The 13,671-nt window shown below is 45.5% G+C and overlaps 1 protein-coding gene across 1 annotated transcript in view; it reads right to left on the bottom strand.

Annotated features, from left to right (window-relative positions):
- Positions 1–12,144: 12,144 nt before the first annotated feature.
- Positions 12,145–13,671, bottom strand: part of LOC141172718 (nicotinamide N-methyltransferase-like) — a 54,479-nt gene continuing 52,952 nt past the window's right edge. Inside the window, exon 3 of the mRNA XM_073657185.1 lies at positions 12,145–13,215. Coding sequence (XP_073513286.1) covers positions 12,792–13,215 — 424 coding nt within the window. The 3' untranslated portion in view covers positions 12,145–12,791. The remainder of the gene's footprint in view (positions 13,216–13,671) is intronic.

Raw genomic sequence — 13,671 nt, 5'->3', positions numbered from 1 at the left:
AGGTCTGCGTTCAGACTAGCCGAGGACTTTAGCGGGTCTGATCGCAGGATCAGGTTCCCCGTTACATCATAGGGATCTAGTTTAGTTCTATTGTAGGGACAGATCTCCTGCCTTTCCTTAGTTTCTGTAGCAGATCATAACAACTGGGTTGCCACACTCTTAGATCCCCCAAATTCTTCGATCAACCTTTTCATTTTAATAAAGAACAAAAAAATGGTAATTTTTGAAATTATAAGCATTAGCAGGTTATTAGAAACTGAAATCAAACAGTTTTCAACTCAAAACTTTATTCTAGGTGATGTTACATTTGCACATAGGGCCCCTTGTTCGAAAGGAGCTTCTGAACTCTCTCGTCCATTGAATTTGTCAGGTTTTGGATTGTTTCTTCTTCAATTGTTTTGCATGAGGACAGAATACCCTCCCTGAGCTGTTGCTTAGATGTGAACTGCCTCCCGCCATCATAGACACTCCTTTTGATGATGCTCCAGAGGTTCTGAATGAGGTAGAGGTCAGGGGAGCATGGGGGTCACACCATAAGTTTGTCCCCTTTTATGCCCATATCAGCCAGAGATGCAGATGTGTTATGTGCAGCATGAGATGGTGCATTATCATGCATGAAAATGATCTTGCTGTGGAATACACGGTTCTTCTTCTTGAACCATGGCAGGAAGTGCTGTTTGAGAAACTCCACATACATTATGGAGTTCATCTTTACCCCTTCAGGAATCCTAAAGGGGCCGACAATCTCTCTCCCCATGATTCCAGCCCAAAACATTACTCCACCTCCTTCTTGTTGGCGCTGTAGCCGTGTTTGCGTGGGGTGTCCATCATCCAGCCATCCTCCACTCCATCCATCTGGACCATCGAGCGTTGCACGGCACTCATCCGTGAACAAAACAGTTTTGAAGTCAGTCTTCATGTATTGTTTGGCCCACTGGAGCCGTTTCTGCTTGTGTGCAGTGGATAGAGGAGGTCGACAGGATGGCTTACGCACAGCTGCAAACCTCTGAAGGACCCTGCATCTTGTTGTTCGGGGGACGTTGGAGGCACCAGCAGCTTTAAAAACTTGTCTGCTGCTATGACAAGGCTTTTTTGCCGCTCCTCTTTTAACCTGACGTAATTGCCTGTAGGAAAGAGTCTTCAATTTGCTCTTATCAGCACGCACACGTGTGTTCTGTGAATCAGCTACATAATTCTTGATTGTGCTATGATAAGGATGAAGTGTCTTGGCAATGTTGATTGTAGTCATGCCTTGACCTAAACACTCCACAATTTGTTGCTTCTCAGCAGCCGACACATCTTTTTTCTTTCCCATTTTGGCAGAAAATGTAGGCTGCTTAATAATGTGGGACAGCCTTCTTAAGTAGTCTTGCCTTTCATTGGACACACCTGCCAAACTAATTAGCACAGGTGTCTGCAATTGCTTACAGTGATATAAAGAGCCCTGACACACATCACCATCAATGAGTTTAACTGACAAACAAAAAAATTCTTACCTTATCACTCCTAAACACTTTTTGCATAATAATTTGGAACACAGTGTACTATTGCTTTTCCACAAAACACCAGTGGTTCACGTAGTGAATCTTACAGTTCTAACTTGCCAACCGTGGTCTGTATGGAGTTGTTCAATAAAGGGCCCAAAATTAAGATAATATAGACGGGAGAGGTCTCTATGAATAGGAATTCCTAAGTATTTGATACCCTGTGAGGACCAGGCAAAGGGAAAGTTGGACTGGATGGAATCCTGTATGGATTTGGGGAGGGAGACATCGAGGGCCTCAGACTTCGCTGCTTTGATTTTAAAATTTGACCATGTAACAAAGTGATCTATTTCAGCCATAACAGCAGGGATGGATATATGTGATTGAGTGATATATACTAGGACATCATCAGCAAATAGAGAGCACTTGTACTCGGTGCCTCCCACCTCAATCCACCTAATATTGGGGTTATGGCGAATTGATGAGAGCAGGTGCTCCGTCACTAGGATGTATAAGAGAGGGGACAGAGGACATCCCTGCCTTGTCCCATTGGTGATTATGAAAGGTGATGAAAATGTTCTGACGCGCCCCCTGGGCCTTGGGACACCCGGAGCCGGACCCTTTTTGGTGGATGCTGGTCGTTGTAGTCTCCGTGGCGGCGACCCGATTCCGTGGCTCAGGGTGGTCAAACCAGTGGCGGAACTATTTATGTGGTTTTGATGTTTAAATGTCCGACTACGCCACACGTGGCTTGCGGCCAGAGTGAACCGCCGCTGCAGGGCAGACCGCTGAGGCTGGTGTTGTGGGTGCAGCAGAGCGTAGTATAGCCTCAGGGCAGTGTATGCGGAGGATGGGGGTAATGGTGCAGGGCAGCAGCAGTAACGACACGGAGTCAGTGATGCAGTCCAGGGCCTTTACTCACAGTTCTTATTATCCAGACCACTTCTGCAGGTAACGGCTGCCCACGTCGTACTGTGCTCACCAGGTGAGGGGCTCAGACAACTCCCAGATAACTTTGGAGCGCTTCACAGGACCCCCTTTGTGTGTCCTTTGTCTGGCCTTTCTTACCAACGCTTCTGTCCGGCTACCTCGGGCCTCCTCTTGGTAAACTTGGCGCCAGTTTCCCTGACCCTATGTGGTGTCTTCCTAGCGGGTGTAGCGAGGGGCTGCGCCACATAAAATGTCACAGCCTCCGGTTTCTAGCAGAGGGTCGTTTCCCGCCTCCACTAGTTTCGGGGACCGGTCTCCCCCTTTGGCCTGACCCCTCCACGCAGGTGAATTCAGGCATGCGGTGGCGACTCGCCCATCCGCACCCCTGGGATCCCTTCATTCCTCGTTCCTGGAGCCTTCTCTGCTCCTCTTCCTTCCTTCTCCCTCTTCCAGGCCTTGGCCTCTGTTACTAGGCCCGCCTCCGGAGCAGAGCTCATGCAGAGCCCCTGCTCCCTGCCACTTCTGCTCAGACTTCTCTGCACTGAACTAAGATGGTGCCCACCTTTTATACTCCCTTCTCAATGCACCCAGGAACTGCTTCCTTCCTGCTCCTGCACTACAGGGTTCCTCTTCCTCGGTGTTCCCTCCCCCCACTCCAGCCAGGGACAGGGACTGTCGTCCCCATCTCAAGGGCATATTGGTCGCCCTGCCCCACGGGAAAGTGGTGTAATGCATGCAGGTGTTGGGGTCCTCCATCCTTACCTGAGAGTGAGATATCACACCTCTGGGTGAGGTGCAATACCTCTGTAGCAACCGAGCCCTCGGGGAGCTACAGTTCCATTTATCTTCAGCCTAGGTGACGTATTGCGATACAGGGCCGAGATTTTGGCTATAAAAGGGTCCCCTAGACCGCCACCCCAAGCTTTTTAAGAGAATAATATATGGCGTGCCAGGAGACTCTATGGAATGCTTTCTCAGCATCCAACGAGAGTATCTAATTACAAATTTTTAACTGCATCTAGCCCAGGAAATACTTTGTGCCTAGTAGCAGTGTCTGCTAGTCAGCGGATTATCCCGGCTGTTAAGCAAGCTACACCACCTGTAGTTTGGACACTTAATTTTTTCAAAGGAAATGCTTCGGGACCCCGGGATACTCAGTGAAGAGCATCAGGAGGCACCCCAAGGCATAGGGGCTGGGACTGGCGGTAAGACGCCTTGCGGTGGACCGCCGAGCTCGATCCTTATAAAAGCTTTTTAACTGCAGCAGCTTTAGTGGACGCTACTGGAGCTGGAATTACGCGGCTGCTGGCATGAGACTTGCCCTCCAATAGATCCTTGTAAAAGGATTTAAAGTGTATTCATTCAAATTAGAGAGACAATTTAAATTAAAAAGCTTAGACCTGCCTCCACCACAGGGGGGCTCGCTCGACCCACCAGCGGACAGGCACCAGTATTGGGAGAGGGGTACTGGCCATCAGGGTCCACCGCAGCTCTGACACAAACCCGGCGACACGGAGGTGGCACGGGCAGGAACGGACTGGCCGTGTCGGCTTCTCACTTTTTGGGTTTTAGAAGGGCATGACATGCCTATATCTGTGTTTCCCCCTCCTTTTACTCCTCCACCTCTTTTCTTTTCGCATGACTATATGTACTTGTCACTTTTCCATGTGTTAGTTATGTCTTCTGAGCAGTTTGTCAGCTTTTGGACACCTTTGAAGGTGTTTTCTATGTGTTTCTATGTGTTTTTGCTTGCCTGCCATTGGTTTTAACGGTGATCGAAGGTGTTCGACGAACAGTTCGACGAACAGTTCGGCGAACACAAGGGTGTTCGACGAACCGAACCGAACTCGAACACTACAGGGGTGGCTCAACACTAATTAGGATCTCAGGTTCGGTGGGGGCCGTTTGGAGCATGGGAGGCTAAATGGGTAGATAGACTTTATCTGGAAGAGACTTGCGGCCTAGTGGAAAGAACCAGTCATTCCCGCTAGGACCATATATAAAGAAAGAGAACTCACGTGGTGTTTCGCATGACTGGGTGCATCACACTGTTGCAAAGAACTGTACTGTTATTCACTGAAATATTTCTCATTGCTATTCCAAGTTGCTGTTTATTATCCCTGCTACTAACCCCCTTTGTAGAATAGTTGTTATACATATAAAGTGGTTATATCAACCCCTGACTGTCCTTGTCTTGTGTTTCTGTGCATTGCATTCTGGCTCCTGCATTACACTTGGCATAGTCGGCAGGATGCAACATTCAGACACAGAGATGGTGAATCAATCTAAAACCCAACCCACCTGGGGAAGCATTCCCCTTGGATATATGCTAAGCAATATACCAAAATTTACAGGTGACAATGTATTGATGTGGGACTGGGTTGAACGTCTGAAAAGTATGTTAAGCATCTACCCCATGACACCTGCCTTACAGACAGAGTTAGCCTTGTTGACTTTGAACGGAGAAGCCCGATGGACGGTCATGTTCAGGCAACCACAGAACAGTGAAACAGTAGATAAGGTGATCAAGATTTTAGAGGACATGCATGGTGACACGACTGATTTAGGTGATTTACGCACTCGCCTCTTTCCTCGGGTCCAGAGAGAGGGGGAGACAGTTACTCAATACATGAACGCTCTGCAGGAAGTGACGGCAAAGATCACCAAGAAAAATGGCGGTAAATATGTAGGAGCAGGCGCCCTGGATGAAGTATTGAGGGATCAGTTGGTTGCAGGTCTGAGAGACCCTTACCTAAGACAGGCACTGAAGGAATGCCTGCATTATAATCCTAACGTGAGCTTCCTCGAGGCGGGAGCAGAAGCTAGAGTCCGAGAGCAAGAGGCCCTAACTGTGGCGGGTATGGTTCAAAGCCGAGAAGTTACCGCCTTGGGGGCGCTCGATAATGAACCAGACTGGGCCCATGAATTATGGCAGGAAATGCAAGAAATTAGAGGAGAACTACTGAGCATAAAAGAGGCAATTGCTGATACCGTAGAATCTAACCCCATACCCCGGGGCGATTTATGTCAGGAAAGGCAAAAATTAAAGGAGAGATACTGAAAATAAGAAAAACCCATGCAGCTGCCCCGGAATCTCATCCCCTATCCGAGAATGAAGAACGATTACAGATGGGGTATCCTTCTCCTTGAGGACAGCGTTACAGACCAAAGCGCCCACTATGCAGGCGCAAAATTGAGTGTTGGACCTGTGGAAAAATGGGACACATGTCGAGGAGTTTTCCTATGCGAGACAGCCAATGATGAAGAGTTGCCCTCTCTTGCAACTGTCATGCCTGCTGGAGAGAGGGCCATGCCTGGAGGAGTCGGTCCTTGGAGAGGAATGCCTGCCCCATAGGATGGAGTGGAAAGAGAAGGTCGACCCGTTGCAGAGTGACCAAAGAGGATGGAACAGTGATAAAGAACGCAAGTGAGCATTCGAAACGCGTCTTGCTCCCCTACCCTGTCTATGCAACCATTGTAATTTTTGCAAGTTTTTAATGGACGAAAAATAAAGAAAGAATTATTTTACCAGACGCTGGACCAACAAAGTGAAATCTTGAAGCAGCTCTAGGCCTAGCCAGTTTAAAGCACATCCTTTGTCTGGCGCATGTGCTGAATTGGTGGTGCAGAGCTTCCTTAAAAATTACCCACATATTTCAGAGATGCTGCTGAAAGTGCGGGCAGTGTGTGCACACTTTTGGAGCTCTTACCCTGCTGCTTGCCTGTCTGCACTGCAGCATTACTTCTGCCTTCTCGCTCCCTGCCTCACGGTGACAGGCCGTGCAAGGAGCGATGACATAAGCATCTGGAGCGGTGAGTCCTACCCCGGCAAGGGTGAACTAGGGGGGAAGAAAGATGCCCACCTTAGGAGAGGCTCCAACAGCGGGTGCTGCCGCAGCCCTCAATGTGCCACTGTCTGTGTCATACATTCCAGGAGCGGCTTGGTTACCACAATACTCAGGAGAGAGGGAGTGGTACCCGCTTGATGTACAGAAGGCAAGCGCGGAGGGCATGCCCCTGACTTCTGGTGTCGCTGACCCTGGCTGTCCACAAGCAGCTTCTGCTCCGGCTGCAGCTAAGTACCCTGGAGACAGGGTCATCTACACCCGTCACCATGGAGAATGTGGGTGGTGCGCCCTGAATGTGTGCAGAATGGAGGAGTAGAACGCACCCTTGCCATCCGAAGAAGATGACCCGGCTGGGCCATCTAGTGGTGGCTCAATGTTCCCCCGGAGGGGGCCCCATTATTGAACTGTTAGTTAAAAAAGATAAAGAAACTGTATATAGTTACCTGGAAGGGTACATCATTGTTGAGTGAACTGAAAAAGTTTTGAGTGTTTACTTAGTTACCCGGTAAGGGTATAAAAACTGACAGGCTGAGGACTGTGAGCAGCCAAAAACTTTTTCTGTAAATAGTTTGCACTTCTTAAGGTGCTTCTTATTGGTTTAATACCGACCACAGAACAAAAACCCGTTTGGCGTGGCCAAAGACGTGGTCTAACAGCTGGATCACCTATGCCCTGCAGCCACGCCCAGGGCCTACATGGAGGGTTTTCGGACGGGTCCCTCAAATTTCACCTTCTTCAGTGAGATGGACACCCGGTTATAGATCTCACTGTAGTTTACTGAAAAATATTTGATAAGGAAATTTTTTTATATATATGAAGAAAGTTTTATTGAAGAAAGTTTTATAATGTTTTGTAAGCTGATATAGTAAGATGTTACATTCAAGAAAATGTGCCTACCATAAAGGGAAGAAAAAGTTTTGATTATTCTTATACAGTGGTGGCCAAAAGTATTGGCACCCCTGCAATTCTGTCAGATAATACTCAGTTTCTTCCTGAAAATGATTGCAATCACAAATTCTTTGGTATTATTATCTTCATTTAATTTGCTTGCAAGGAAAAAACACAAAAGAGAATGAAGCAAAAATCAAATCATTGATCATTTCACACAAAACTCCAAAAATGGGCCAGACAAAAGTATTGGCACCCTCAGCCTAATACTTGGTTGCACAACCTTTAGCCAAAATAACTGCGAACAACCGCTTCTGGTAACCATCAATGAGTTTCTTACAATGCTCTGCTGGAATTGTAGACCATTCTTCTTTGGCAAACTGCTCCAGGTCCCTGATATTTGAAGGGTGCCTTCTCCAAACTGCCATTTTGAGATCTCTCCACAGGTGTTCTATTGGATTCAGGTCTGGACTCATTGCTGGCCACCTTAGAAGTCTCCAGTGCTTTCTCTCAAACCATTTTATAGTGCTTTTGGAAGTGTGTTTTGGGTCATTGTCCTGCTGGAAGACCCATGACCTCTGAGGGAGACCCAGCTTTCTCACACTGGGCCCTACATTATGCTGCAAAATTTTTTGGTAGTCTTCAGACTTCATAATGCCATGCACACGGTCAAGCTGTCCAGTGCCAGAGGCAGCAAAGCAATACTAAAACATCAGGGAACCTCCGTCATGTTTGACTGTAGGGACTGTGTTCTTTTCTTTGAATGCCTCCTTTTTTTTCCTGTACACTCTATGTTGATGCTTTTTCCCAAAAAGCTCTACTTTTGTCTCATCTGACCAGAGAACATTCTTCCAAAACGTTTTAGGCTTTCTCAGGTAAGCTTTGGCAAACTTCAGCCTGGCTTTTTTATGTCTCGGGGTAAGAAGTGGGGTCTTCCTGGGTATCCTACCATACAGTCCCTTTTCATTCAGACGCCAACAGATAGTACGGGTTGACACTGTTGTACCCTCAGAATGCAGGGCAGCTTGAACTTGTTTGGATGGAGGTTCTTTATCCACCATCCGCACAATCTTGTGTTGAAATCTCTCGTCAATTTTTCTTTTCCGTCCACATCTAGGGAGGTTAGTCACAGTGCCATGGGATTTAAACTTCTTGATGTCACTGCGCACGGAAGACACAGGAACATTCAGGTCTTTGGAGATGGCCTTGTAGCCTTGAGATTGCTCATGCTTCCTCACAATTTGGTTTCTCAAGTCCTCAGATAGTTCTTTGGTCTTCTTTCTTTTCTCCATGCTCAATGTGGTACACACAAGGACACAGGACAGAGGTTGAGTCAACTTTAATCCATGTTAACTGGCTGCAAGTGTGATTTAGTTATTGCCAACACCTTTTAGGTGCCACAGGTAAGTTACAGGTGCTGTTAATTTCATAAATTAGAGAAGCATCACATGATTTTTCAAACAGTGCCAATATTTTTGTCCACCCCCTTTTTTAGGTTTGGTGTGGAATTATATCCAATTTGGCTTTAGGACAATTCTTTTTGTCTTTTTTCATTGAAGACAAATTAAATGAAGATAATAATACCAAAGAATTTGTGATTGCAATCATTTTCAGGAAGAAACTGAGTATTATCTGACAGAATTGCAGGGGTGCCAATACTTTTTGCCACCACTGTATGTGAATGCATTCTAAAAATTTTTGTATATCTAAAGTATCTTGTTTTTTACTCTGTTCCAGCCCGTGGACTTGCTGTGTTTTACCATGGGGGTATGTGGCGCCCCTGCGGGTTCAGTCACCACAGAGATACTGCATCTCACCCAGAGATGTGGTATCCCACTCTCAGGTAAGGATGGAGTACTGCCCGGGACCCACGCACTTGCATCCGATACACTCCACTTCAGAGGGAAGGGCGAGATTGCTCCTAAGGGAGAGCACAGTCCCTGGTCCCTAGCTGGAGGGTGGAACCATGTAGTGGATGTGGGTGGAAGAAGTAGTTTAGCAGAGCACTTCAGTAGGAGTATAAAAAGGGAACCATCTTGAAGGAGAGAGTTCAGTCTGAGGAGAGAGAGTTGGGAGCAGGAGCTATGTAGGAGCTCTTCTCAGAGGAGCGGGCCTAGAGTAAGAGGCCCAGGAGGACTGGCAGGATGAGGAAGGGAGCAGAGGGAAGGCTCCAGAAGTGAGGGGATCCCAGCGGCATGGCGAGTGCGGAAGTCACCTGTGCACCCGAATCTGCAGGAGCGTGGAGGGACCAGGTCGCAAAGGGGACCGGCCCCTAACTAGTGGAGAACTACAAGGCTCAGCTAGAAACCGGAGGCTTCTGTACTTTCAGGGTGCAGCTGCACACAACCGCAACTACATCGCTAAAAAGGTAGCCACATAGGATTCAGGGGACTGCAGGTTGCCCGCCAAAATCCGAGGTTACCGGCTTGGGACACTAGTTGCGAGGCGCAGGGCAGGAGGGTGAGAGCCAGCGCAGGAAGACGACCGAGGAAGGCACACAGAATGGGGTCCCGTTATGTACTCCTGAAACACCTGAGAGTTTGCTGAACCCCTGCCTTGGTAAACACAGGACGGCGTGGGAGGTTACCCTGGTCCTGGTAGCCTGGAGTTCAACAACTGTGAGTAAACCTTGAAGACTGCATCCCACTGTGTCCTAGAATTATTATCTGCGCCATCCCCTGCACTACACTGCACAGCAACATCTACGTCATTAATCATCACTGCACCGGCCTGGAGCTTAGCTCTACCTGTGGAGAGCTGAACCAACTTTGCTGCGTCATCATCGGCTCCAGAGTATCTGCACCGCAGCAGCGGCCCCATATAGCCGCATACCACAGGTGGCATCACGAACATTAAACTATAAAAACTATAATCCCCTTTTATTGACCGCCCTTGGTTCGGCACCGAGTACCCCACGGCCCAGGGGGGCGTTACTTGTTTCTGAAAAAGACCTATGGAGTCAAAATCGACAATACACCTGTAGGTAAATTCCCAAAGGGGTATAATTTCCAAAATGGGGTCACTTGAGAGGGGATTCTGCTCTTCTACCACTTAGGGGCTGTGTATATGGAGTCAACAAACTGTTCTACAGTAATTTGTTCTCCAAGATTCAAATAGCGCTCCGTCCCTCCTGGGTCTCGTTGTATGGCTAAGCTGTACTGTACAGCCACATATGGGGTATTGCCACATTTAAAGGAAATTTTGTGACACATTTCGGCACCATTTTTACCCATTGCCCTGTGTGAAAATGTAAAATCTGAGGCCAAAACAATATTTTTGTGATAAAAATATAATTATTTTTTCTTCACTGTCCAATTGTATAAATTTAAAAATTAAAAAACCCTCACTAGTTCCCTAGATGAATTCCTTGAGAGGTGTAGTTTACAAAATGGGGTCACTTGTGGGGGTTTCTGCTGTTTCGGCATGTCAGCGACTCTTCAAATGTGACATGGTGCCTGCAACCTATCCCAGCCAGCATAGCGCTACTTTCTCTTCCAAGCCCTGCCGTGTGCCCAAGCAATAGTTTAGCAGTAGTCAAATGACACTTCTTCTCTTCCGAACCCTGCAGTGCGCCCAAACAATGGTTTTCCCCCTCATTTGGGGTATCAGCATACTTAGGAGAAATTGCACAACAAATTTCATCGTGCAATTTCTCCTGTTACCCTTATGATATGAAAAACAGTTTTGTGGAAAAAATTTGAAAATTGTATTTTTGCGGCTCAATATTATAAACTTCTGTGAAGCACCTGGGGGTTCAAGGTGCTCACCACACATCTAGATAAGTTCCCTAAGGGGTCTAGTTTCCAAAATGGTGTCACTTGTGGGGGGTTTCCACTGTTTAGGCACATCAGGGGCTCGCCAAATGCGACATAGCGTCTGCTAATTATTAAAACAAATTTTACATTCAAAAAGTCAAATGGCACTCCTTCTCTGCAGTGCGCCCAAACAGTGGTTTTCCCCCACATTTTGGGTATCAGCATACTCAGGAGAAATTGCACAACAAATTTCATGGTGCAATTTCTCCTGTTACTCTTACAATAATGCAAAATTAGGGGCTGAAAAACATTTTTGTGGGAAAAATGTGAAAATTTTATTTTTATGGCTCAATATTTTAAACTTCTGTGAAGCACATGGGGGTTCAAAGTGCTCACCACACATCTAGTTAAGTTCCCTGAGGGGTCTAGTTTTCAAAATGGTGTCACTTGTGGGGGTTTGTTTTCTTAAAGGGTGTTTCTCAGGGATCATACAAACCTATGTGCAACTAGTATTGGATTGATTGTCGGTAAATGAGGCCGTAAAAGACCTAATGTGTGTTATATCCAAGGTAATCATGTGTATGTGTAAGGGAACCTTGTCAAAGAACCCCTGATTGCACATTATGAACCCTAAACAAGAAAAGATTATTGTTGTGCTACAATTATGGATGTCCTGGTAGGGAACTGAAGTGAAGCAGGTAGGAAAGTCCTGAGAACACCGGCAGCATGCTTCTATATACCTCCTGAAATACACATAATTGGTCACAAAAGGAGGAAATGTGGGAGCACAGATTCACATTTATGTTCTTGGCCCTTATTTCCTATTGGCTACATCTTTCAGAAGGAAGTTTCTTTTGTCTGTGACACTACTTAAACTTTAGCTGTGCATTAATAAATCGAAAATCCTGCTTAGTACACCTTGAAGGTTGTGCTGTACTGATCTCCTGGATACTCGTAAAAGAAGTCTTATTATTTGGAGTTCATAAGGCATAGAAGATAGTAGATTTGGCTCACACCAGCCAGTAATAAAAGTTCTCCATTCGGCGGTGCAGGTCTTAGCGGTGGGACACCCTCCTATCAGCAAGTTATCATCTATCTTAAAGGTAGGTGATAACTTGTTTTAATCACACAACTCCTTTAAGGCTCGGCATACAATGTAGCTATATGAAGATCATCAATGGCTCAGAAATCAAGACTGCTAATTCTTTGACAAAGAAAGAGGCAAAAAGCAACGAACCCTCAAGGAGATCACACTATTTAAGTTTAATATTATATTATCTTTATTACAATGTTGATTTCATGCAAATAGCCAGAAGTCATAAAATACCATATGATCTTCCGAATGATCACATTAGATCCTGGCACTATTTTCTTTTCACACAATTATTGTTCCAAATAAAGATTCCAAAATAAAAGAGTAATAATAATAATCAATTAAGAAGATTTTAAACTCTGCTATAAGAAAAGAGGGATCCAATTGCCTTGAAGAAAAATGATGCAACTTTTAGGAGAAAAAAATGTGGAATTTTTTACTTTAATGTAATTTTATAATTTGAGGATTTTGAAGGCATATTACTAATAAAATACATGCAGGATTACAGGGGTTGAATCATAAAATCAGGTGGATAGGCAACAACTTGGTGAACATTGTCAATGAGACTCAGCAATTACTTCCATTCTAAAAGAAAGTAAAAGGAGAGATGGTGCGTACTGTATGTTGGATCGCCACTCAGCTCAAATAAGGCACATCTGAGCTCAGTTCATGGGAGCATTGGGGGTTCTAGTGTTCTGACCCACTGCATTATCAAGTTTCCACCTATCCTGTGCTTAAGCATAAATTTGATTTAATTTCCCAGCTCCGTTAATTTTGTAGATTCTACTCAGACCTACTTCTCCTTGTGAGCTGCAATGAAAATGACGCCCTTATGATCAACAAGATCACTTTCAACTGTTCTCTTCATAACCTCACAGCGGTCAATAACAAAACCTTCTCCAACTAGAGCTTTCCTGACAAAATCCTCATCATAATTGAGAAGATGGAACTTTTCTTTCCCCACTGTGTAATATGTGGTATCCAAACACCCAATTAATATTATGTGTCCTACAGGTGTCAGTAACTTTAAAAACTTCCTAAGATATTTTATGTAATCATCTTTGTCTTTGCTGATATTATCTAGGAGCCAAGCGCTGATGATACAGTCGGCTTGTGGTAAAACCATCGGATCCATCATATTGTCTTTCTCGAGGTCACATTTCACTACATGTTGAAGGGCAAACCTCATTTTTTCTTCTTTTTCCTGTAACTTGTCACTGAAAGAAAAAAACGAAGAAAGTAATCGTTCCAGAGACATGATCAAAAATGGAAAATGTAAGCTTTGGACAAAGGAGAATAATTGCAGAACGACTTGCATGCAACCAAGGCTGGTATACAAAGGCCCCAATTATTTTAAGCTATTACTCTAGAAGGACTTGTATGCTGCCAATGATTGTGTACTATGTTTCTTCCAATAGTAGCCACTATTTTACAGGACCTTATGAATCAGTAGAATGATCTTTGTGGACAAATGCTATTTGATTATGAATAGTCGAGTGTTGAGAAAATAGAATATGTGCATGGCCCAGAATCTCACCTCTCGAATAAATTTATACACTATGGCATGAGACAGAGTCTTCATTCCCTCCCCAACAACTTGTTCCCTGAAGGATTGTGACTCAAGCTTCCATTAGTGGCTGACAGAACAGGCAGGAGAATGAAAGGGGGCTGTC

Source organism: Phyllobates terribilis, unplaced genomic scaffold (genome assembly GCF_046119375.1).
Source record: "Phyllobates terribilis strain yellow unplaced genomic scaffold, ASM4611937v1 Scaffold_12__6_contigs__length_324123572, whole genome shotgun sequence".
Classification (NCBI taxonomy): domain Eukaryota; kingdom Metazoa; phylum Chordata; class Amphibia; order Anura; family Dendrobatidae; genus Phyllobates; species Phyllobates terribilis.
This window is presented reverse-complemented; position numbering and strand designations above follow the sequence as displayed.